The following is a 26,974-nucleotide window of genomic DNA, read 5'->3' as shown; positions in this document are numbered from 1 at the left end:
TTTTCTTGTGCATTTCCCATGAATTAACAGCTTGTTGCAATATTTGATGACCCCGAACTGAGTAGTTGTATTTATATAACTGCCTTTTTTAGCCTAAAAATGGTCTACATATTTATAGGACAATAAACTTGAGAAAGATCTTCTAAAGGGATACTACATCAGTATTACCAGAAGTAAAAATTGATTACTGCATCCTATTTGGCACAGATTGTGGTGTGGGTGTTCAATAAAAAGTGATCCAAGAAACAGTGTTAAAATAGATGTAATTAAATACTCAATTCCTAGTAGCTGCTTGATAATGAGGTATTTATGCTGCTGAGCATGGGAGCTACCAAAAATCAATGAATAAATTAATTAAAGTGACTTGCTTTATAGATATCCTGGTCAGACATAGGAGGGCTGGAAGATGTTAAACTGAAATTGAAGCAAGCTGTTGAATGGCCACTGAAGCATCCTGAATCTTTCATTCGAATGGGCATTCAGCCCCCAAAAGGAGTACTCCTATATGGACCACCAGGATGTTCTAAAACCATGATTGCCAAGGCCTTGGCTCATGAAAGTGGTCTAAACTTCTTGGCCGTAAAGGTTAGTAATCACTGTGTTCTTAAACATGATGTTATCAAATACCATAAAAACATTTCTCTAGTAATCCTCAATTATCAGCCTGTCAGATATGTTGAATGTATAATGGGCATTGCAATAATTACCTTATATATGTTTATAATGTTTCTCAAGATTTATCAACTTAGTCTGCACTACAAGTCTAAGGAAGGATAGTACATTTAGAAGAAAAAAGGAAGTTATGCTACTTGCTTAGCTAAATTTCTGGCTTATTCATAGCTATAATGTATAATAGTGCAATAATTGAATACACCTCAAGAAAGTGCCAGAGTAACTTGGTGCCAAAATTAGTGAATTTTCATGGCATGATTTGTTTTACAAATAAAAAGTTGGAATAAGAATGGAAAGACTGGGAGTCAATTCCAAGTTTTACTCCTAAATTCACCATGTTCCATAGAAATGGCTTGAGATAACATCCTTCAGAGATACTTTGTTTTTTTATTAAATGATTTGGAATTTGAAGCTATGAATCAAAATTATGTCAGCTTTGTTTCTCTCAGTTACATCATCAAATCACCAGATGGTTTCCTGTACATTGATATGTTGTTGCTATTTTTATTTTCTTCCTAGCATTTTCACACATTTATCATTTTTAGATAAACCAAATATTAATCCATTGGTTGCAATTGACTGAGCAACTTGTCGCCAAAGCCTTGTGGGCTGAAAGAGTGACTGGACTGGCCCAAAGTCACCCAACTGGATTCCATGCCTAAGACTTGAACTCACAGTCTTCTGGTTTCTAGCCTGGTGCTTTAACCAATAGATCAAACTGATTCTCATTTTAGATTTAAAATATTGTAAGGGGCAAAAAGCTTTCCATTAATGTCTTCAAAATTAGAATCAAACCATAATCTAAAATCAAAAGCTGAATTGCCAATATTTCTTTTAGAAGGCATCAGTACATTTATTTATTTTATATATGTTTATTATAAGAAAAAAGTAGCTTAGCTCAGAGTATAAGCTTTAAAAAAATGAGATTAAATGAGATGAGTATGTTTTGTGCTAATTCTAGCCATTAGTTTTTGTAAATGAAAACAATTTTGGTTATTTATTAATTTATTTCAATACTTTGTATGATGCTTATATATCAAATATGGGGCTTTAGGGCAGAGGTCCCCAACCCATAGGCCGCGGACCAGCTATGACCCACAACCTGTTGGGAACCACTCCACACATGCGAGTGAAGTTTCATCTGCACGTGTGGGATCCAGGTAGTGCGTGAAGCCCCGGTCTGTGGATTCCCCTCCCCCTGAAACTGATCCCCGGTGCACAAAAGTTTTAGGCCACTGCTCTAAGGGAGTAAGGGATGCATAAGCACACACACACAAAAAGAAGCTGAAATTTTCTTCTGTGATTCTTTCCCTCCACTAAAGGATTCCAGTTCTACTGTATAGCTCCCTTGAAATTTTGCTGAATGGAAAAGAATTTGGCATTTTACGTGCAGTGAGCAGTAGAGGAAAAAGCCACAGAAAATAGTTACATTAGTATTTTTTTTGACATTTTCTACAAGAATGCTTCTCCCGAAGAGGGTTGGTTGTATCATGTATATTAAAAAAAAACCTTTTGCAATAATGCTGCTTCATGTGTCAGCTGTGTGGTTAGCTTTTCTTTTCTTTTTCCAATTAGCAGTACTTTCAAAGTATATTCTGTTGGCACATTATTGACTTCACTTTGGCTTTGCTAACTTCCTGTATCCTTCTTCAGATACTTTGTGGTTTATTGCACTTGACATGGGCTTAAGTTTGGGTTGTCATCTGGATCAATTACAACAAAATGCCTTCCAGTTTAAATTTTCTATTTCTTTGTCTTTATTTCTTGGCTGCAGCAGTTAAAATAGATTTAATGGTTTTCGGAAGACCTGCCTCTTGACTTTATGAGTAATTATCATTACATTTCTGGAGAAGATTGGTTAATGTTCTGAAAGGATCTTTGGACTGTTCCTCATTAATTGTTCTTTATTAAATAAGTAACATGAAATTCATGAGATAAAATCTTTTTTTTAAAAAAAGGATCTCATAATTAACTTTATATAGTCCTAGAGAGCATTTAGGTCAATAAATATAACTCTTTGCTGAGTACAAAAATTCAAATTAAAGTATAGATTAACAGCAGAAATTGGGATCAGAATTTCTTTTGTTAAGCAATGCGGTCATATAGTGAAAAATCATGTGACCGTATCACTTAGTGACAACAATTCTGACAATCCCTGTTGTTGTTGTTAAGCAAGAATTGTGTGTTGTTACGAGAAGATTTCCTTGTGAGTTCCTGCCAGCTTCCAACAAGCAAAGTCAACGGGGATTCTAGCAGATACTTTCGAATTCTGGATAGCTTCCAAGCAGGCCAGCCAGAAGTTATGTGTTACTATGGCCTGGCAACAATAACAGCAACTAAGGGATGGTGCACAAGCAACTTACTATAGTATGAGCATTGCCGGGCCAAGGATGGCTTCTGCTAGGTATGGGAAGCCATGCAAGCTGCCCTGTACTCTGTAATCCCTACTGATGAGGCAAATCCAGCTGCTGACTACATGATTCTTTCTTCCTGGTGATTAGACTACTACTGCTGCCTGCCGGCTCCCTACAGTAAGACAGTTCAAATGTCACCAGGTCAAGGTTGACTCAACCTTCCATCCTTCCGAGGTGGGTAAAATGAGGACCCAAATTGTTGGGGGCAATTTGCTGACTCTGTAAACTGCTTAGAGAGGACTGTAAAGTACTGTGAAGTGGTCTATAAGTCTTAAGTTCTATTGCTATTGCTACTTCTGAGGCGTTGCATGTAATTCCTGAGGCCTCAAAACAAAGACCTTGTGTGACGTTAGAAAGGCTATATGCAGCCTGGGAAAGAAAGTATCATGAGGCCGGCAGCTGCCTTGTGAAGGGCCTGGCAGGATGCACCTCATCAGCAGTGGGATAATGGCAAAGGTCAGTTGGGAATGGCAGGAGGTGGCAGAGTACAGGGCACCTAAAAGGGCAGAGATGGGTGTGAGATAGGTTGGTGTGGGGAAGTTGAAATGCACTCTCTGATCATAAATGTGGGTGGTTGCCAAATGCTTGAATTTTGATCATGTGACCTCAAAAGTGCTGCAATGGCTGTAACTTCAATGACCAGACATAAGTACCAGCACATTGTAACTTCAAAGTTGCTAAATGAACGGTCCTTAAGTGAGGACTATCTACATCCATAATTGATCCTCTGTCAATCATCTAGGAATTTTAATAGTGCTATTACATTGTCCCCGAATAAATTTTCTTAAGGTTATGTTTACCCAGTTCCCTTTATCTTTCCTTACAAAACTTTCCATTTTGTCTGAATCTTTCTTAAAATGTGGAACCATCTGTACTGTATTTCTTGAAGTAAGTATGACCAAAGCAGATACTGAATACAATAACATAAATGCTAATAGAAGTATCATTTCCCATGATTTGGAAACTGTATTTCTATTGATGTGGCCTAAAATGCAATTTCCCTTTTTAGGAGCCAGGTTGTACTGCTGATTCAATCCAGACTAATTACTGTAGGTTGGTTGATCAGGGAATAGCATGCGCCTTCCAACGTTTTTCAAGTATTGTCTTCAAGCTGTTTTTTTAACATTCAAAATAAAGTATGATGTAAAGGAAACATCCTTGAAAGTTGTTTGATTTTTTTTTCCATGCAGGGACCTGAATTGATGAACAAATACGTTGGGGAATCTGAACGTGCAGTCAGAGAGGTTAAGTATAATAAACTTAGTAGTACAACAATTCATATTTACTTATGGAAGGGGTAACTATGGCTTGCATGATAAGAGAGAAAAGTATTCCTACTTTACACACAAACACACACACACACACACACACACACACACACCTGACATAGGCTTCCCCCAAAACACGAGGCAGAGTCCTGGTCCCGACAAAATCCCTTTTATTTAGCGAATGTGAATTCCTCTCATTCACATTCAACAAGGCCTGGCAAACAATCTTCCAGTGGAATATTTATGACTACGGACCTTATCTATCTTGGAAATCTGCCATGTAAATATTTTCCAAATGAGGTGCTGTGCAAGGAAAGACTGGGTGCACAGTCTGTGAGATTCATGGACAGATCTTCACACTCCTGAAATGAATCTAACGAACAAATGAACGAATTGCCCACTCCCTTTTTGCTCCTTTTTATTTCCTATGGGAAGGGCCAATCACTTTCCACCTGTGACTTTACTCCCAAGTCTACCCTGATTTCTGAGTTGTTCTTTTCTTCTGGCAGCTCTGCACATGCACACGCTGGGAACAGGCTGTAGCTATTTCTCTGCCTCACTGCTGTGTATCTCCTTTGGCACCTGATCACTACCAGACAGCCTCGGCCCCGTCTCTCCCTCCCTCCCTCCCTCCCTCCCTCTCTCCCTCTCTTCCTCTCTCTCCCACCAAACAGATACAGGACAATATTACCTGTCCGAACCATTGCTGATCCTGGACATTTTAATTATTCAAAGTGATTCAGGCTGTCAAGAAATTTTATAGATAAGATGTTGATACTTTGCAATCAAGTGCTTTATCAGCTGCAACTCTGATAGATTTATAAGGGAACCTGGTTAGGCTTTATTGGATGGGTGAATTATCATTGGATGGATCTGTTAAGCCTCTATAAGAACATAGTATACTTTTCAACAATTTAAAAGGATTTTTTTGTCATCATAATGCATGTTTTTCCCCCCTTAGATATTTAGAAAAGCCAGAGCTGTTTCACCGTCCATATTGTTTTTTGATGAACTAGATGCCTTGGCTGTAGAACGGGGGAGGTAAGAGAAATTATTTATAAAAAGCATATTTTATGGTTATATGAGAGTTCCAGTTCCATGTTCTATAGCTTTCTCTGTTTTTTATTTCTGCATGAAAGCAGTATAATTTATGAATAAGAAAAAGGTTTTTTAAAATCTGCTCTTGAATGTAATAGATTGATTGGAGTAACAGTAACTTCCAAAAGATCTTTATCCTTTCCAATAAACACCTTAGCACTTTTTTTTTCTTTTAAAAACAGCCACAAGGCAGTTCTAATTTCATTGTAGCAAGGATTTTTGGTGAGAACCGTATTAAATGTTTTGTCTCATTCTGTTTAGTTATAAAAATTGCTACATGGAGTTGGTTGTTTCATTACATTAAGATAAATATATTCATTCTACATCTTTTCCTTCTGTTTGCTATGAGATACCAAGCCAATTTCTGTCAGTACAGTACTTGTACTAAAGATGCACCTTGCCTTGAATTATGATAATTAGACATGGTAGGAAAGTCGTATAGTGAACTTTTGTTTAACTGGATTATTGTGATTTGAATCTGTATAGTTATTTATTGTGTACTTGAACAAAGCAAAAATTGGACACAATGAAAGCTAAATTATCAGATTTGAAACTTATATTAAGTGAATCACAAGATGTAAAGCTCACCAGTATAATAAAAAAATGAAAAAGTATATTAATTGTTATCTGCATTTAAAATGTTAAGTTCTCTCTGGATATTCTTGACCTATTATCTAATGAAGATTTAAAATGGAGAAAAAAATGAGAACTTTTACTAGCTGATGTAAAAACTGACATATGACTTTGTGAAGTCATATTCCATTAAAGACATCTGCAATTTGTGTTGTGGTGGAACATAGAAAAGAGCAGGGCAGGATATAAACATTTTATTGTTAAATTTGAACCATATGGGTGGTTAAATGCATAATGTGCTTCTCATAACATTCATCTGAAATTGAATGGTGTAGGAAACCAGATGAGGCACTAATTGGAAATGGACTGTTTTTACAGATTGATTTTCCACAGTAGGAATTTGCAAATGTATTAAAGATAGTAATGAATTGCAGCCTCCGTAGATCCACTTTCCTTTTCTATAACCAGATTTAGAACTTTCAAGTAAACACCTGTTAACATTGTCGCACTATTTTGCTCTACCAGTCACATTAAACAGTCTGTAGATTTTTGTCCAGTGATACCTGATTTAATCTCTTGTTTATAATTTACTCATTTGACAGCATTTAAAAGTATTTGCAATATTGATTGGTGGACTGGATAAAATTGATATGTAGGATAGGAAAATGTAAGGAAGCAGTTGCTTGCATTTAATTTGCAACTGAAGCATCAGGTATGTAGTGAAACGAATAACGCTAACGTAAATCCAGCAGCTGCATATTTCTTCTTTCTTTCTTCTTGTTCCCTATTCTAAAATAAAAGTGGTCTGTCTTTTGGAGACTCTGGGTTAATGTAGTGGCCTTAACATTACTCTGATTTTTTTTCTTGATTCACACTAAATTTACTTCACTGAATTAAAAACAGATTTATTGGTTTTAATGGATTCCCCCTGGAAATCCAGACCAGGAACGCAGAACATAAGAATCCAAGCATCAGGCCCCTTGTCTATTTAGTCCAGGGGTGTCAAACTTGATTTCATTGAGGGCCGCATCAGGGTTGTGTTTGATCTAGGGGGACCAGGGTGGCAGGACCAGAATGGGCATAGCCAGCTAGATGTCACTTGTGTTGGGGATACCTTTGGTGGCTCAAGTACTCTGTCAGCAAAAACGGGTTCCCAAACTCTGTTTCCATCTGTGGTGGCCCCCTGCAACTTTCTGCTAGTGAAAACGGAGCCTGGGAGGGCCACGTGCAGCCCTCACGAGCTCTGTTTTCAGCTGCGATGGCTTCCGTTTTCGCTGGCAGAGATACTGCGAGCCTGTCCTTTGCTGTTTCCAGGGCAGTCCCACGGGCCAGATCGAAACACTCCGCGGGACCGCCCTAGTGTTTGACACTCCTGATTTAGTCTAATAATCTGTTCTCATAGTAGTTAACTAGGAAGCCCACTAGTCTCCCAGGATATGGCCTTAAGATGCAGCCACATTGCCATCAAGGCTAAAGCCATTGGTCCCCATGACTTATGTGAACTGGTTCAACTTTTTTGGGGGGAACCAGCCAAGCTGGTAGCCAGCGTGCAAATTACATTTTGTTTATTTTTTTCTCCTGTTATCTTTTCCAAGATTCAGTTTCACTGAGGGACCTCTAGTTTAGCATTGGAACCAAACTCCTTTTCCCATACCCACACCCTTTTAATCCAAACTAAATCCCCTAAAGTTACTTTTAAAAATGGAGAAAGATATTAATTATAAAATATATAATTGGATTCAAGTCTTACATGAGAATGTATTTCAGGTATACCTAAAATAGACTCATACATTCTTATACTGTTGCCCTGAGTAGATTAACATGACTAAAAAAAAGACTTCCAAGACTTAGGAACTGTTAACATTTTGAAAGGTGTGGAAGTATCCTAAGTGTGAGAAATGGTCATAACTCACTTTTTTCAGAGTTGTTATAACTTTGAACGGCCACTAAGCGGACCGTTGTAAGTCAAGGACTACTTGTATACTATGACAATTGTTGATTCATATAGTAATTCTTCATGTTGGCTTGCAAGATGAAAAAGAGTAGTATTACCCTCCCCCCTTCTAGTTCACATTAAATACTTTCATAGCAAAACTTGTTTAAGAAAAATGAGGAATTAATAGGAAGAGAGATGTTCCTAGATGTTATTCCTCTAGGAAATGCTCCTTAAGATTGCCGATTTCTAATTTTGAAATCTTTTGATTTAAGAAAAGTACCACAAAGCACAGCAGGACAGAATTATGTAAGATTTGCACATTTAAAAAAAAAGTTGGGAGAAAATAAAACGAGAGGCTTTGTTCTGAACTGTACAAGTGGTTGTTCCAATTGTGGTTGTTCCTGCTGACTACCATAAAATCAGTTTGGCAGAAATATTTATTAAAATATTTAATAAATACCGAAGACATATGGGTATATCTGGCATATATTGTATGTGACTGGCCAATCCACAGTTCAAGTGTACAACTGGTACAATCTGTACTACTCAAGAAATGGATGCCTTTCCATTTCTTTGTGGCTCCTTCTAATATTAGGTTTCCTTTCCTTAGCAGTGTTTTCTCAAACTTAATTGCAGAATAAAAGTCTCCCTTGAGATCATGTCCACATAAATGTTCCAGATGCAACTATATGTGAGAAGGAATGTTTGTTTCAAAAAAAAGTCCTTTCCTTTTCAAAGCTTCAGATCTTAACAAATTGTACAGCTGAAGAGAATTATGGGTACTTCTAATTCCTTGTTATCCTGACCATGTAAAACTTAATTCCACTGACCAGTAATGGCTGCCAAGAGGAAATGACTTTGTAATTAAACTTGAAGGTGATGAATGAGCCTGGCTCTGTGTAAATGCTGTTCAGACAGTCTGTTTGCTGAAGTTGGGATATATATGAGCTTTGGAAATAGGATGCTGTTTATATATGTAGAATTGTGGGGAGTTTCAGCATTAGACATGTTTGTTCTTTTGTGTTTTTTATAAGCAGTTTTGAGCAGAAGTTTGGAGAGAACTCTTCTGTTAAATTCCATTCTGAAAAATCCAGTCCCTTGGTGTTCATTATTGCAGACCTGAAAATTATATAAGGATTCTCTTTTCCATTTTAGGCCAAAAGCAATATCTTTATGCTTTCTTCTGATATGATAATGTAGCACAATGAAAAAATAAAATAATGACTCATTTTGGTTGCCATCCAGTTGTTTTCCTCTTTTAGCATCCCCATAATGGTAGATAGATAGATTTTGCCCATAATAGAGGAGAAGGGTCTTGAGCTTTACACGAAAGGAGCGGAGGTCAGAGGTATTCCTAATATCCGGGGGGAGGTCATTCCACAGGGCTGGGCCCGCCTTCTCTGTGGCGGGCCGAGCCCTGTGGAATGACCTCCCCCCGGATATTAGGAATACCTCTGACCTCCGCTCCTTTCGTGTAAAGCTCAAGACCCACCTTTTTCAAGTTGCTGGCCTGGCTCAACTTTGATCCAACTATATCGCTCCTGACGGGTTTTTTATTTGGGGTATTTTAATTGTATTCAATTTATTTAGGGGTTTTTAAACATTGTGTTTTTACTTGTTTTTATCTATCAGTTCACCTCCTCCTTGTATATGTCGTATATATGTCTTGGTATATGTTTTGTTAGATGTATGTCGATATATTTATTTCCTATGTTTTGTTGTACGCCGCCCCGAGTCCTTCGGGAGAGGGTGCGGCTAAGAAATAAATATTTATTATTATTATTATTATTATTATTATAATGACCTATCCATGACTTGGTCTTTCCGGTCTTCCAACATTGCTTTCTCTGCCACTGTAACTGAATCCTTTCACCCTGCTGGAGATCGCCTCTTCAAGAGCTAGGTTTTTGTATCAAATTATATAACCCAACCTATCTATTTCAGATATAGCTGTAATTAATTAGCATCTCTACTTATATATAATATGTATACATTCAGCATATGAATCTGGCTTCAACCCATTACCTCAGTTCATCCCACCTGGTCAGGCAGGAAAGAGATGTTGTCGACTCTGTCGGAAAAGAGCCTTCTCTGCCATTGCCTATGCCTGTAGAACATGCTCCTCCCAGAGGTAAAATAGTCCCTCCACTTCCCTGGCCATAAAAACATGGTTTTGTACCCTTGGTTGGGGCATGCAGATGAACATGCAACTCTGTGATTGATCGATGCTCCTAAAACCTTCCCTCATTCTTTAATTAATTCTTAACATCTTTTGCCTCTTTTAAATTTTATGTACTGTTTTTCACACTTTTAATATTGTACGCTGCCCAGAGTCCCTCTGTGAGGAGAATGGCAGTTCTTAAATATGACAAACAAGCAAACAAACAAAGAAATAAATTTAAGTTCAGATATAATTATTACTACTTTTAATATTTTCCTCTATTATCATAGTTTTTTAAATTTCTTTTCTGCCAGAAATTCTTTAAATAAAAAATAAACTGAGGTTTCTTTGATCATGTTAGATTAAGTTTACCATCATCTAGTGAAGTGTGGTCTTATGACATTGCTACTTAAAAGACTCGAAGATATGTTAAAATTGTCTACTCAAGAAAACTTAGGAAATCTGTTGATTTTTAAATGCTCCATGAAGTTTCTAGAGACCAAAACCAGTGATCCAATGAATCCTTGATTACGTATGAAACCAAAAAACAGAATAGGACATTGATTTGAGTTTTCCTAGGGCAGCGATGGCGAACCTTTTGGGGCTCACGTGCCATAAGTGGGGCGAGTGCAGGGGAGTTGTGTGCAGGCGTGCCACACCCATAATGCAATGCACGACCCCCCCAGTGTGCATACGCGCACTACAGGTGCGCAGGTGCGATCCCCCTTTTTGCATGCTATTTTTGCCCTCCCCAGGCTCCAGAGGCTTTATAGGAGCATGGGGAGGGCGAAAACAGCCTCCTCCGCCCCCCCCCGGAAGTCCTTCGGAGGCTTCAGGAACCTTCAGGAGGCTTCCCTGAAACCTCCGAAGCAGTCAAAACGACCTTCCGAGCAAACCGGAAGCCTCCGGAGGCCCTGCCGGGGTGGGTGGAGGAAGCTCTTTTCGCCCTCCCCAGGCTCTTATAAAGCCTCTGGAGCCTGGGAGGGCGAAAAATAGCTTTAAAAAGGGTGAACTCAGCTGCCAGCCCGTGCATGCGCGCTGGCCAGCTAACAAGGCAGCGCCTGGCATGCCCTGACAAATGGCTCCATGTGCCACCTGTGGCACGTGTGCCATAGGTTTGCCATCACTGTCCTAGGGTCTGTAGAGCTCTGTAGAACACTGAGCAATTATGTCAGGCTGAAGATTTATTTATTTATTTCTTGGATTTCTAAACCGCCTCCTCTCCCAAAAAGGGACTCGGGGCGGTGTACAGTCAGATAAAATGCAGATAAAATACATGAATAACAATATAAATAGTGTAAAAACAATTAAATACTAAACATTTAGATGGAGGAGAAGAGACTGTACAAGAAATAAATATGCTATGGAAACCCTAAAAAACATCCCCAATTAAAATACCCAAACCCAGTTAAAATATATCCCCGGGAGACAAAACTAAGAGAGTGCCAGGCCAGCTGATTGAAACAGGTGAGTTTTTAATTTTTGACGGAAGGAGCGGAGGTCGGTGGTGGTTCTGATGTCGGGGGGGAGGTCATTCCAGAGGGTTGGGCCCATCACAGAGAAGGACCTACTCCTAGGTGTCGCCCGCTGGCATTGCCTAGCGGACGGCACCAGGAGGAGTCCCTCCCTGTGTGAGCGGATTGGTCGTAGGGACGTATGTGGTAGAATGCGATCCTGCAGATAACCAGGTCCTATGCCATGGAGCGCTTTAAAGATGGTAATCAATACCTTGAAACGCACCCGAAAGGCCACAGGTAGCCAGTGCAGCTCGCGCAGGAGGGGTGTTACATGGGAGTATCGTGTACTCCCCATGATGACCCGCGCGGCTGCGTTCTGAACTAGCTGCAGTCTCCGGATGCGTCCCAAGGGAAGCCCCATGTAGAGGGCATTGCAGTAGTCCAGGCGAGACGTCACCAGCGCATGAGTGACCGTGCGCAGGGCACTCCGGTCCAGTAGGGGGCGCAATTGGCGCACCAGGCGGACCTGGTGGAACGCCCCCCTTGCCACGGCTGCCACATGGTCCTCCATTGACAGCCGGGCATCAAGGAGGACGCCCAAGATTGCTACAGCATAAAATTAACTATCTGAATATTGAACGGAAGCTGGCTTAATTGTTCATAGTTTTACTTTAGCCATTCTACAGGGCTCTTCTGACTAGTTAAGGGCTACTGGAAATAATCTGATGAAAACTTACTATAGAGCCCTTTGAAACCTATCATGATAATTATATAAACATTTTAAGGATAAAATTATCTTCATGTAGACTAGGACACTTCAATATGAACTGTTATTTACGTTAATATATATTGTTTCATCTAACTGTATGGGATCAATTTTAATTTGAGAACCTGAGAATATGACCTTTAACCAGTATTGGAGGACATGCTGCCATTGAAAGAAGTTAGGCAACAAGCGTCATAAATATCCTGATCTCATTCAGCTTTACTTCTCCATATCTTGAAATTATTCATGTCTACGTCAGTGTCTGGTTTTGGTGTCACAGTGGATAAAGCACTTAAAATGAAGCAGAATCCTGAAAAGATAGAGAACTGGTTGGTGTGGTTCTGAATGAGTTTGTATTCCTATTGAAATGGGAGGGAGGAGGAGGAGCTTCCTGGAGAAATGGCGGTCTGCTACAGAGCTCCGTAGATCCGCGGGGCTCTTTAAGGGAGCAGGGGTGCTGCCGCCCCCCTTTTCCACCATGGGGGACCGGGTGTCCAGCAACAGCTACCCTGGATCTTTTTACGACCCAAGTGGGGGTCCCCCAGGGTAGCTTGACGACTAAAAAGCCTGGGAAGTGAGCCGGTGAACAGCTGAGGGGAGAGGCCATCCGAGACGCCGTTTGAAAACGGCGGAGAGCGCCGTTTGAAACCGGAGGAGAGCAGAGGAGTGGTGTAAGGCTGCGCAAGGCTCGGAAAGGCTGGGAATGGCTGCTGAAGTGTGTGGGAACGCGCTGGTGCTGGCAGTGCCGGAATTGGAGGCCTTTGATCTGCAACCGGCTTGGGACCGAGGCCAGAGCCGGCGGTGGGCGGAGAGGCCGACTTTGAGTGACGAGGACCCAAGCGTCGGCGGCGACGGCTGGGAACGCCGAACGCCGAATTCCCTGGCCTGCTGCCAACCGCGCTAACCGTGGGAGGCGCAGAAACTATGGAGGCTGAAAAGGAAGGCTCGAGGCTGGTAGGAGTGGCGCTGGGGTTGAAATGGTGGTTTGGGTGCTAAGAACAAAGATGCTGGCCATGGTAAGAATTAAATACCGATGGCCTGGTAGGAGGAGGGCTATGATTCAGGAGGCTATTCAGAGACTTGGGGGGGGGGGCTTGCTGAGGATGGGCAGGAGGCTCCAACATCAGGCTGAGCAGAGGAGTTATCCACCGCTGCCAGCTGCCTCCTGGTCTGTAACCATCTACCCCCCCTGCTGACTATTTATTACAACTTGCCCCTGTTTCCATCTGTGTGTGCCCTGGAGGACTATCCCCTATCCTCTGTGACCCTATTGCCTGACTGACCATCTTCCCCTACCCATTATCGTTACTCCCACGTAACACCTCTCCTGCGCGAGCTGCACTGGCTACCTGTGGCCTTTCGGGTGCGTTTCAAGGTATTGATCACCATCTTTAAAGCGCTCCATGGCAGAGGACCTAGTTATCTGCAGGATCGCATCCTACCACACACGTCCCTGCGACCTATCCGCTCACACAGAGAGGGGCTCCTCCTGGTGCCGTCTGCTAGGCAATGCCAGCGGGCGACACCTAGGAGTAGATCCTTCTCTGTGATGGGCCCAACCCTCTGGAATGACCTCCCCCCAGACATTCGAACTACCACCGACCTCCGTTCCTTCCGGCAAAAGTTAAAGACTCACCTGTTTCAATCAGCTGGCCTGGCACTTTCTTAGTTTTACCTCCCAGGGATTTATTTTATTTTAGGGTTTGGGGTTTTAATAGTGATGTTTTAAGATTAGAATTATTTATTTCTTAGTACAGCCTATCTCCCCCTCCAAATGTATCTTAAATGTAGTTTAAATGTATTTAATTATTATGACTGATTTTATTATATTTATTATATTGACTGTACACCGCCCAGAGTCCCTTTTTGGGAGAGGGGCGGTCTAAAAATCTAAGAAATAAATAAAAATAAATTATCAACAACAGTTTAACTACCCCTCGCTGTCCATCATTGTCCATCATTGACCATCTACTAACCCCCACCATTGACCATCATTGACCATACTACCCCCACCTATTGTCTGTCATCTGACCAGCCTACTACCATCACCCCCCCCACCTAGGACTGGACAATTCTTTTTGCACTGGAGCCCGGCTTTTTCAACTTCTTCAAACTATACTGGATCATGGTACTTTGGCTGGAACATCCACAGCACAGTTCCTAGGCCCTGGCGAATCTCTTTTCAATATCATATGTACTCAAGAGCAGACCTCATCCTACTGCAGGAGTCCCCCCTCTCGCAGGTGTGGCCCTCCGCCCTTTCGAGGGCCCACCTTGATGACGGATTTATTAATCTCGAGAGGTGGAGGAAGCGGAGACTTAGGGGGTTTTTAGTTAACTGTTTTTTAAAATTTTGTAGGGGTTCCGGGGTTGGGGGGTGGGAGGGTCAGGTCAGGAGCGAGGACAGAGCCAGGTCACTAGGTGTGGTCACGAGCAGAGGGAGCGGAAGGGAGGAGGAGGGGGAGGATGTCGTTCCGGTGCAGGGCCTTTTGATTCCAACGGTCATAGGGAGGGGCAGATACAAGGACAGATTAAAAACTCGCAGTCGGTTGGGAGACCGTGGGTGCTGGTTACACCCGGTCGCTTGTACCAACCCCCGCGTTCTAGGTGGTCAGGAGCTCCAGACCCAGGGCCTGAGGCTGGTGCTATGCAATGCGAGGTCCGTCGTTAACAAGGCCCCCCTCATTCACGATCTAATTTTGGAGGGGGAGCCGGACCTCGCGGGAATAATGGAGACCTGGTTGGGCCACGAGGGAGGTTTACCCCTCGTGGAAATGTGCCCGCCAGGTTATCGAGCATTTCACCAGCCCCGGGCCCAGGGAAGGGGCGGTGGGGTAGCAGTGATTATTCGGGAGGACTTAGAGCCGAGGGAGTCCACTGTGCCACAGACGTCCGGATGTGAATCCCTTGTTGTGAAATGGGGCCCTGGGAGACAGTTGGGCTTGCTGATAGTATACCTGGCTCCTCGCTATACATCAGCGGCCCTGCCCTAACTCCTCGAACTGATCGCATCGGTGGCGGTTGAGACCCCCAAACTTTTAGTGATGGGGGACTTTAACCTGCCATCGGTGGGAGAAGCATCCGAGGGGGTTCGGGAGTTCATGGCCTCCATGACAGCCATGGACCTGACTCAATTGATTCAGGGCCCGACACACGAGGGAGGTCACACCTTGGACCTTGTTTTTGTCTCTGGCCAGTGGTTGAGTGATCTGGGAGGAGGGGACTTAACCATCACTCCCCTGTCATGGTCAGACCACTCACTCCTCCGACTTGACTTCCCTGGAGCTACCCCCCGCTGCGGGGAGGCGGAACCGGAAAATACTAGATGGTTCCGCCCCAGGCGCCTGATGGAACCAGAGAGGTTCCAGATGGAGCTTGGGCCACCTTCTGCGGCCCTGACCCGCCCTCGGGTAGAGGACCTGGTGGTCGCGTGGAACAATGCGACTACCGGGGCCTTGAACGGGGTGGCGCCTTTGCGGCCTCTCCGGCGGCAACGCTCCACCCTGGCCCCTTGGTTTACCGAGGAGCTAAGGGTGATGAAGCGCCGCAAGAGATGCCTAGAGAGTCGTTGGAGATCCTCCCGTTCCGAATTTGACCGGACACAGGTACGAGCCCATTTAAGGACGTACCTTGTGGCATTGAGAGTGGCCAAACGTCAATATTGTGCCACTCTCATTGCATCCGCAGAGAACTGCCCTGCCACCCTGTTTCGGGTGTCCCGCTCCCTCCTATTTCAGAGGCCGCGGGGGACCCCTTTACAGGGTAGGGCAGAGGAATTTGGGAAATATCTGCAGGATAAAATCGCTCAAATCCGGAAGGATTGGGTCCCTTTCAGTGGCCCTGTAGAGACGTCTGTGGTGAGTCTTGAGAGACCAATCTGGGAGGAGTTTGACTTGGTTGCCATCGAGGATTTGGACAGAGTGCGTGGACGACTGCGACCTACCACATGTTTACTGGACCCGTGTCCCTCCTGGCTTGTACTGGCATCCTGGGAGGTTACACGTGACTGGCTCCTGGGCCTAGTGAATGCTTCGCTGGGTGAGGGGTCTCTCCCAGCCGCCTTGAAAGAGGCGGTGGTGAGACCCTTGCTCAAGAAGCCTTCCCTGGACCCTACGGAGCTGGCCAATTATCGTCCTGTCTCCAACCTTCCCTTTCTGGCGAAGGTTGTAGAGAGTGTGGTGGCTTATCAGTTTCCACGACATCTGGAGGAAAATGATTATCTAGACCCGCGCCAGTCCGGCTTTCGCCCTGGGCACAGCACGGAGACGGCCTTGGTCGCATTGGTGGATGATCTCTGGAGGGCCAGAGATAGGGGTTGTTCCTGTATCCTGTTCCTATTAGACCTCTCGGCGGCTTTTGATACCATCGACCATGGTATCTTGTTGCACCGACTGGGGGGGTTGGGGGTCGGGGGCACCGTTTTACGGTGGTTCGGCTCCTATCTTTCCGGCCGGACGCAACGTGTGTTGACAGGGGAGCAGAGGTCGACTCTAAGCCCCCTTACCTGTGGGGTGCCACAGGGGTCGGTCCTCTCGCCGCTCCTGTTCAACACATATATGAAGCCGCTGGGTGAGATCATCCGTGGTTTCGGGGTGGGATACCATCTGTACGCTGATGATACTCAGCTGTACATTTCCACCCCGAACCACCCCAACGAGGCCGTCGAAGTGATGTCCCGGTGTGTGGAAGCTGTACGGGTCTGGATGGATGACAACTGACTCAAGCTCAACCCCTCCAAGACGGAGTGGCTGTGGGTTCCCCCCCCCCCCGGTTCAACCAGTTAATCCCATCTCTGGCCATCGGGGGCGTACAACTTGCCCCGGTGGAGCGGGCGCGCAATTTGGGCGTCCTCCTGGATGCTCGGCTGTCCATGGATGACCATGTGACGGCCGTGGCAAGGGGGGCGTTCCACCAGGTTCGCCTGGTGCGCCAATTGCGCCCCCTATTGGACCGGGATGCCTTGCGCACAGTCACTCATGCACTAGTGACGTCTCGCCTGGACTACTGTAACGCTCTCTACATGGGGCTTCCCTTGAAATGCACTCGGAGACTACAGTTGGTCCAGAACGCGGCCGCGCGGGTAATTATGGGGAGTACAAGGTACTCCCATGTGACACCTTTCCTGCGCGAGCTGCACTGGCTCCCTGTGGTCTACCGGGTGCGTTTCAAGGTCTTGATAACGATCTTTAAAGCGCTCCATGGCTCAGGACCTAGATACTTGCGGGATCGTATCCTGCCCCATACATCCCTGCGACCAATTCGCTCGCACAGAGAGGGACTCCTCCAGGTGCCGTCCACCAGACAATGTCGGGGGGCGGCGTCTAGGAGCAGAGCCTTCTCTGTAGCGGGCCCAGCCCTGTGGAATGACCTTCCCCCGGATATTAGGACCACCTATGACCTCCGCGCCTTCCGGATAAAGCTCAAGACCCACCTATTCCAAGTAGCTGGTCTGGCTCAACCATAGTTCGTTCACTCTGCTCCTGACGGGTTTTTAATTTTAATTTTGTGGTTTTTGGAATTTATTAGGGGATTTTAAATTGTGTTTTTAATTGTCTTCATTCATCTGCCTACCTCCTCCATGTACACGTATTTGTTTATTTTGTGTGTGTATTGTCCATATTGTATTTTATGTGTTTTTTTACTGTACGCCGCCCCGAGTCCTTCGGGAGAGGGTGTGGCTAAGAAATAAATTTTATTATTTATTATTATTTATTATTCTAAGTTTCATAATTGTTATTGCAAGTAACTTATGTTGCTAGAAATGTCTACTTATTTGATATGCTAATCAGCATATTTTTCTACCTTTAATATAACATATAGTAGTGACGCAGTGGCTTAGTGGCCAAGATGCTGAGGTTGTCAATCAGAAAGATTGGCAGTTGAGCTCCCGTTACTTGTCCCAGCTTCTGCTAACATAGCAGTTCGAAAGCATGTAAAAATGCAAGTAGAAAAATAGGGATCATCTTTGGTGGGAAAATAAGTGTTCTGTGCGCCTTCCACATGGCCACGGAGACGTCTTCGGACAATGCTGGCTCTTTGGCTTTGAAACGGAAATGAGCACCACCCTAGAGTCAGGAACGACTGGCACATATGTGCGAGGGCAACCTTTGCCTTTACTTTTATAACATATAAACTGTGATCCAGTGGCCATCTGCATCATTACCCATTTGGCTTGTTTTGTACTGATTCCCTAAACTTGTGTGTGCAAGCGCCATACTAGATTTGCATTCTCAAACTAGTTAACTGAGGTCTAATGTTGGGGTAGGGAAGGTGTCTCAGAGGTTACTTTTGAGGCTGAGAGAAGTCTACTTATATCCTTACCTAGTGGAATTGTTATTTGTAAAACTCTACTACAACCAAGGCTTGGTAACATGTTCTTAGCTACTTTCTTCACAAATGTCTACATTTTGTTGCTATTATGGAAACACAGTGTTAAAAATAAATACATGGGAAAACCTAGGTTGGCGAAAGATATATTTCAATAGGACTTGTGAAGAAAAGGAGATAAAGTAGTATGACAATTAATTAAACAAACATGGTAGAAGGACTGAAAAGCCTGGCCTGGCAAGTGTGCCTTGCTCTCATCCCGTGAAACCTTGACGCAAATGTCAGGAGCAATATATATTTTTTCTCTTGGTGCAGTTAGGGTAACTATTGTGGGAGGATTGATGAGTGGAGAACTTTGGTATCTTAGGAATGTTTTTACCTCAGAAGTGTCACCAAAAAAGCAGAAATACGGAAGAGTTCTCTGCTTAAGTTATTACTTATCCAGTAGCAAGTTAAAGGCTTTGAATAAGTGTTTTAAAGTTCCCATAAAATGCAGTTAATTTAGTTTTTTAAACATGTATAAGAAATCAAATACAGCCAAACTCTATTTTGTTTACATTTCCAAAGAAATTAACATATATTTTTTTAAAAATTAGTTGAGTAGGAGTTTTAAATATATTGGAAAACAGAGACTTTGTTAAAATCTACCGTGTTTCCCCGAAAATAAGACAGGGGCTTATTTTCTTTTGCCCCACGAAATATGGCCTTGGGCTTATTATAGGGGAGGGCTTATTATTTCTGGGGCAGGTGAGAAGCAAGGCGCGCCTTTTACCTTTCCAGCTGCGTCGCGTTCCTCGCCATTGTGCTCAGGGAAGTGGCTGGTAAAAAAAAAAAACCTCGCGAGTTCAATCAAACATCTTGAAATCGCGAGAAGGTTTTTTTTTACCAGGGGCTTCCCTGAATACAATGGCGAGGAACGCGACGGAGCTGGAAAGGTAAGAGGCACGCCTCGCGGCCCAGCACCACCCACCTCACCCCAATGGTAAAGGCAGCCTGCCTGGTTCCCTTCCCCGCCATCCCTTTAACGAGGGGTGGCAGGTGGGGGGGGGGAGAAGTGAGGCATGCCTCTTAACTTTCCAGCTCCGTTCCGTTCCTCGCCCTTTCGCCAATTGAATCCCCTTGTAAAAAAAGCCTCATGAGTTCAACTCGCAAGATTTTTTTTATAAGGGGATTCAATGAGCGAAAGGGTAAGGAACGCGACGGAGCTGTCAGTCTCTGGTAGCGCTAGGACACGCGTCTCGCTTCTCCCCCCCATCTCTCCCCCCTCACTAAAGGGACGGCAGGAGAAGGAACCAGGCAGGCTGCCTTTACTGTTGGGGTGAGGTGGGTGGTGTTGGGCTGCGATGCGCACCTCTTTCCAGCTTCATCGTGTTCCTCGCCCTTTCGCCCATTGAATCCCCTTGTAAAAAAAAACTCATTAGTTCAACTCGCGAGGTTTTCCTACAAGGGGATTCAATGGGCGAAAGGGCGAGGAACGTGACGAACCTGGAAAGATAAGAGGTGTACCTCACGGCCCAACACCGCCCACCTCGCCCCAATGATAAAGGCAGCCTGCCTGGTTCCCTTCCCCACCATCCCTTTAGTGAGGGGGGAGAGGTGTGGGGGGGGAGAAGCGAGACGTGTGTCCTAGCGCTACCAGAGACTGACAGCTCCGTCGCGTTCCTCGCCCTTTCGCTCATTGAATCCCCTTGTAAAAAAAATTTCATTAGTTCAACTCGCGAGGTTTTTTTTACAAGGGGATTCAATGAGTGAAAGGGCGAGGAACGGGACGGAGCTGTTAGTCTCTGGTAGCGCTAGGACACGCGTCGCGCTTCTCCTCCCCCAACACCTCTCCCCCCTCACTAAAGGGATGGTGGGGAAGGAACCAGGCAGGCTGCCTTTATCATTGGGGCGAGGTGGGCGGTGTTGGGCTGTGAGGTACAACTCTTATCTTTCCAGCTTCGTCACGTTCCTCGCCCTTTCGCCCATTGAATCCCCTTGTAGGAAAACCTCGCGAGTTGAACTAATGAGATTTTTTTTACAAGGGGATTCAATGGGCGAAAGGGCGAGGAACGCAATGAAGCTGGAAAGAGGTGCGCATCGCAGCCCAACACCGCCCACCTCGCCTCAATGATAAAGGCAGCCTGGCTGGTTCCCTCTCCTGCCGTCCCTTTAGTGAGGGGGGAGAGGTGGGGGGAGAAGCGAGACGCGTGTCCTAGCGCTACCAGAGACTGACAGCTCTGTTGCGTTCCTCGCCCTTTCGCTCATTGAATCCCCTTGTAAAAAAAGATCTCACGAGTTGAACTAATGAGATTTTTTTACAAGGGGATTCAATCGGCGAAAGGGCGTGGAACACGACGGAGCTGGAAAGGTAGGAGGCGTGCCTCGCTTCTCCCCCCCCACCCCACCTGCCGCCCCTCGTTAAAGGGACAGCGGGGAAAGGAACCAGGCAGGCTGCCTTTACCATTGGGGCAAAGTGGGCGGTGTTGGGCCGCGGGGCGCGCCTCTTACCTTTCTAGTTTTGTTGCATTCCTCGACATTATATTCAGGGGAGCCCCTGGTTTAAAAAAAAACCCCTTCTCGCGATTTCAAGATGTTTGATTGAACTCGTGAGAAGTTTTTTTTTCACCAGCCGCTTCCCTGAGCACAATGGCGAGGAACGCGAGGAAGGGAACCAGGCAGGCTGCCTTTGCTATTGGGGTGGGCGGTGTTTTTTTGCACGAGAAGGAACAGGCAGGAGGGGGTGATCACATTGCTGGCCTGCCGCTGTTTTTGCGGCGAGCCCTCTTTTTGCCCCGGAAGCTGTACCGGTAGGTGGTACAGTGTTAATGGCGGGGACTGGGGGCGGGCTTATTTTCAGGGGAGGGCGTATTATGGCGCATGCTCTGAAAAGCCCGATTGGGCTTATTAGCAGGGCGTGGCTTATTTTCGGGGAAACACGGTAGATTCATTAGTATTTAAAAAAGAAAAAAATCAGATCTTATTCTCAATTTGATTTTTCTTTATTGTTACAAATCAATATAAACTTGAAATTCCAGATATATAAAATAGGTAGCAAATTATTTGAATTCATATAATTGATAGAAGAATATCATGTGATTTCATTGACATGGAGCAACAGTCTTCTCCTTTTTAAAGGGATTATTATTATTGTTGTTGTTGTTGTTGTTGTTGTTGTTGTTTCCTAAGGTTTTTTTTTACTGTTTCCCTGGGAGAGTTCTATAAGCATGTATGGATATTGCATAAATGCTGGTTTGTTGGATAATCAGTTTGTTGATAGGAAGTTATTTTGCATCAGTGTCTGCTCAATTGCTATTTCTATTTGGCTTGGATGATGACATCAAAATTCCATAGGCTGGGTACAGAGGAAATAACATAGCTTGGTTGCATACTGCTTTGTAAATTAGACTGGAAAGTTCAGCATAATTTGGTCTTTGCTTATGCTTGTGTCAAAAATCCAGGCATGTTTAATAAGCATTGACTGACTTAACTTGAAAATCTTGCTAGGAAATCATGGGAAAATGGAAAAAATGTGCTTCTATCTTATCCTGCAGATTAACAGTTTATGCAGAGCTCAAACATCTGAACACACATGCTGCTGACGCAGTTCTGAAGCAGCTGGTGGAGAAATCTCCTGTTATAAATGTCTGTCTGTCTGCATTTTATAGGATATCCTGTTAAGCCATAAAGGCTTGTTTACTTGTAAGAGTCATGCTAAATATGGTGTGTAATCTGACAGCTGACTTCCATGCCTAAAGGGAATCACGACAGCTTGGAGGAACATAAAGAAATTTACTTCAATTTCAGTAAAAGTAGTAGCCTTACAAAGCCAAGGATTATAAGGTAACTCCTTGAGGCAAAGTTAATGAAACACTACATAGAATATAATTAAAATCATACATGTAACATTGCATTTTAGGATCTTGATCCATGTACAAGAAAAAACAAATTATTTTTTATTTTACTTACTTTAAATTTTCATGGATTTTTCTATAATCTTTGTTAATTTGGCTCCAGTTGAGAATTTTGACATGTGTAAGTATCTGAATACTAAATTCTATGACTGTGTATTTGTCTTTTTGCTCTTTTTCCCACATCCACCTGTTCAAAATTTTCAGCTCCACTTAACAGTTGTTCAAGAGAGCTTTTGGAGGGAATCATTCCCTGAATTCTTCTAGACTCTTTTTTTTGTTTTTTGTTTTTGCATCAGGTTATCCATGTAAATAGTGCCAACTGGGAAAATAAGGGAACCATTCAGCTTTGGAGCTGATTACTTAATTCCCCATTTCATAAGTGTGTTAAACATGTATGGCATTTGAAAACCAGAGACATATACCCCACTGAGCTTACTTTGGAATAACGAGTTTAAGAATATTTTTGATAGAATTGCATTTTAAGATTAATGACTATTTATATTGGTATTAACGCTAATCTACCCCAGGCCCTACCTAGATCAATATGCAATTGTAATAGGAACTGAACTATTGCCTACTTTCATTTCTTCCTAAAATTGCAAAAGCTGTTTTATTATTTTACTTATACAAGTTATTTTATAAATCTTTCAATGACTTAAGGACCCTAGGCTGTGGTTGTGTGAAACAGAGTTGATTTTACTGTGCCTTGATAGTGTCTGCCATATTTGTAACAGTATTCTAGAAGAAGAGCTAGGTTGGTATAATGGTTAAGGGATCAGACTATAAACTTTGAGGCTGTGAGTTCTAATCCCACCTTAAGTACAAAGCCAGCTGGGTAACCTTGGGCTAGTCACTTTCAGCCAAAAGAAGCATCAGTGGCCAACCATTTCTGAAAAAAACTTTTCTAAGAAAACTTCAGTGACTTGTCCAGCCAGTTTGCAAGGATCAGACACAAGTGAATGGAAGGGTAAAAAATGGGGGCCTGACATAGATGATAGTCCCATTGCTGTGGGAAATATAATCAAAGCTATAGTATCGATCATGTATCAAAATATGATACCATGTATTTATATGTGCGCGCGCACACACACACACACATATCTATATGTTAGTATTGTCCAAGTCTACTGAGATTTGCTGGTGCCAGTAAGAAACAGTATTTATGAGAAATGTTTGAACAACATAGAAAACTGAATTGCTGTTCTAGAATAGCAAACATATGTATTCTTGTATGTAAATAGGAGATCACCAGGACTGTAGCTAAACAAGGAAGAAAAAAGAAAAGCAAATCACAATAATTAAGAACATTCCCCAAACATTTCAGTATTGTTGGCAAGAAACTATATGAGATCTATGAGGTCATTAGGAGTTGAGCTTGACTTGGCAATTTTACTTTATGTGACATAACCACAGGTTCTAGAATTAATTGTGCCTAAACAGGCAGCAAAGTTTGGGGTAGGTGGAACACCACAATAATTGGGCACTTAATCCAAGGAAAGCAGAAACAAGGACCCAAAAGTACATAGTCTTCTCCATTAAATGTATCATTTTTTTCTTTCTCAAAATATTTCCTATGAAATCTTGCACCTACAATTTATTTTTGGGGAACGTGTATTAATATTCCTATATCTATTATTAAAAGATAACAGATAATAATAAAACTTTGTAATTTTTAATGGAAGTATCAGTGCCTTGCATATTTATTTTACCTAGTTTACTGAAAAATACTGCAAGCATTTTATTATAGCAATACCGGAAGGTGGAAGAAAACTACAGGCATTCCTGCACAGCTAAACCACTTAGCTTTTTTATCTGTGGAATGTGAACTTGCAAATGAAACTTTAGAGGTGTACTATAATTCACTATTTTGCAATAAGGAGGCTTTAAACAAGCCATTCTTTATACAATGTTTGCAGATACTTTAGTCAGAAATATGAGGGGTATGGGTAAGTACACACAGAAGTATATGGGATGTTTGTGAAATATTTACAGCCATACTGACTGAGGATTTTAAAGGACTGAAATGACTCCACACCAGTTTCAGTCCTTGCATATTTTGGAATACATACAATTAGTCCTCAATTTTGATAATAACAATTTCATTTTTAAAACAAATGATAGTGTTCTACTTCAGAAGTTGAAGGAACCAGAAGGTTGTCTACTATGTCTTCATGGTATGTCAGGGTTTGAAAATAAAATCAAAGTAGATATTCAGGGAAGCATTTTTGGCAGTAAGGAAGCATAGTTTTCAGATGCCTAGTATGCTGCCGTTTAGTTTTGAAAAAATGCTGAAGTTAAAGGCTGAACAAAACACTTCTGTGTTGTGATGTAGCATCATAAGTTTGAAAAACAGTGCTAAATCCATTTTTGCTGCAAAAACGTTCTCTTATTTTGTCCTTTGGAATAGAATAGAACAGAAAGGGACCTTGGAGGTCTTCTAGTCCAGCCCCCTGCTCAAGCACGAGAACCTATGCTATTTCAAATGAGTGAATGTCTAGTCTTTTCTTAAAAATCTCTAGTGATGGAACACCCACGATTTATGAAGCAAACTGTTCTATTGGTTAATTGTCTTCACTGTTAGAAGTGAATTAATTCACTTAATTCCAGGTTGCTCCTCTCTTTGATAAGTTCCCAACCATTATTTCTTGTCCTGCTTTCTGGTCCTTTGTAGAATAATTTGACCCCCTCTTCTTTGTGGCAGCCCCTCAAATGCTGGAATACTGCTATCATGTCGCCCCTAATCCTTCTTTTCTTTAGAGTAGCCAAATCCAAATCCTGCAGGTGTTCTTCATATGTTTTAGTCTCCAGGCCTTTGATCATCTTAGTTGCTCTTCTCTGAACTTTTTTTTCAAAATCTCAACATCGTTTTTGTAGTATGTTGACCAAAATTGGTTGCAGTATTCCTGGTGTGGTCTTAATCCAGGTGTGGATTAGAAAGATATAATTTTGGGGGTGGTGGTGGAATATTTTTATCCTTGAGTTATAAAGTTTTGGGAAAAAAAAGTTAGTGAATCCAAACATCATCAAAGTGTGTGTGCGTGTGTGTGTGTGTGTAACTGTAACTGGGATCTTTGCTCCACAGAACTTTCAGTCTGTGAAATTGGGCAATTAGACAAATTGTTGTGAACAGAATTTACAGATTTCTAGTATTAAATGCTTTAATATAAATTGCTGTGGGTTTATTTTTTATTAGTTCTTCAAGTTCTGTGAATGTTACGAACCGTGTCTTGGCACAGTTGTTGACTGAAATGGATGGGATCGAACAGTTGAAGGATGTGACAGTTTTGGCAGCTACAAACCGGCCAGATATGATAGACAAGGTAAGTGATGGTTGTGGCTCTTATTACTACTTTTGTGCCAAATAATGACTTATGTTCATTTGACTTTGTTAAGATTACAGGCAGTGGAGAATTTAAATTTTTATTAAAATTCATGATTTTAAAACAGAAGCCAAGGCATGTACGATGTTTTCATTGATCATTGATCTGCTGCATGCAAATCATATGGTCTTTTTACAGTTACGTTTCTTCCACCCTTCCACCTGCTCTTCTGAAGTTTTTAACTGTCCCCTAGATTTATTATATTTCAAAAGATAAAACTGAACCTAACTTGCTACTGATGAGAAGAAAAAAAGAAAATATTTTCTTACAAATGAAATTATATTCCTTCTTTAAACTTTGAATTTATTCAGTCCCAGTTTTTATTTGCATTTTTAAAAGCTGCCAGATTCAACCTTTCTGAGATCACCCTTTAGTCATCACTGAATGCATGCGTCCATTTATCTGTATGTATATCCCACTTTTATTATTTTTACAATAGCTCAAGGCAGCAAACATATCCAACACACTTTCCTTCTTCTATTTTCCCTACAACAATCCTGTGAGATGAGTTGCCTAAGAGTTGTGATTGATCCAAACTCACCCAAATGGCTTTCATGCCTAAGGCGGAATTTGAACTCACAATATCCTGCTTTCTAGCTCAGTGCCTTAACCACTAGGCAAAACTCACCCTTCTTATGAGAAAAACAGAAACTCACTAGACTAAAATTTCCTGGTTTTCTTGCCATCACCAAGGAGGTCTATGGCCTATATTTGTAATGGTGGACTAGAACAAAGGTATCTGTGTAGCTCCATGATTTTTTTTCTCAACAGGAAGTAAGTTATGTGTAGCTAAGCAATTGTATAGTTCTGAGTGAAAACTGAGTGTCTAACACACTAGCTGCTTTATCTAAAGAATAAGGGCTGAGAATGGATACTTTGCAGTCTCTGATCGTACCCCAGAGTTTTTTAAATTGTCAGTTTCTTTATCATGTGTTTTGGTGTTAATATTTGAAAAAAAACATAAATATAAATGAAGCATAAACCTCCCATCATTGTCTTAAGCAAAATAATTTATTTGTTTTCTAAATG

The 26,974-nt window shown here is 42.6% G+C and overlaps 1 protein-coding gene across 3 annotated transcripts in view; it reads left to right on the top strand.

The window, feature by feature from the left end:
- The window catches only part of AFG2A (AFG2 AAA ATPase homolog A), a 142,328-nt gene that overhangs the window by 29,598 nt on the left and 85,756 nt on the right, over positions 1-26,974 (top strand). For 2 of the 3 annotated variants that reach the window (XM_081959352.1, XM_081959351.1), the window contains exons 11-14: positions 376-585; positions 4,277-4,330; positions 5,316-5,395; positions 25,759-25,885. In XM_081959352.1, coding sequence (XP_081815478.1) covers positions 376-585; positions 4,277-4,330; positions 5,316-5,395; positions 25,759-25,885 — 471 coding nt within the window. The remainder of the gene's footprint in view (positions 1-375; positions 586-4,276; positions 4,331-5,315; positions 5,396-25,758; positions 25,886-26,974) is intronic. The other variant, XM_081959353.1, reaches the window with a different exon arrangement.

Source organism: Natrix helvetica (genome assembly GCF_964273705.1).
Source record: "Natrix helvetica genome assembly, chromosome: 7".
Classification (NCBI taxonomy): domain Eukaryota; kingdom Metazoa; phylum Chordata; class Lepidosauria; order Squamata; family Natricidae; genus Natrix; species Natrix helvetica.
This window is presented reverse-complemented; position numbering and strand designations above follow the sequence as displayed.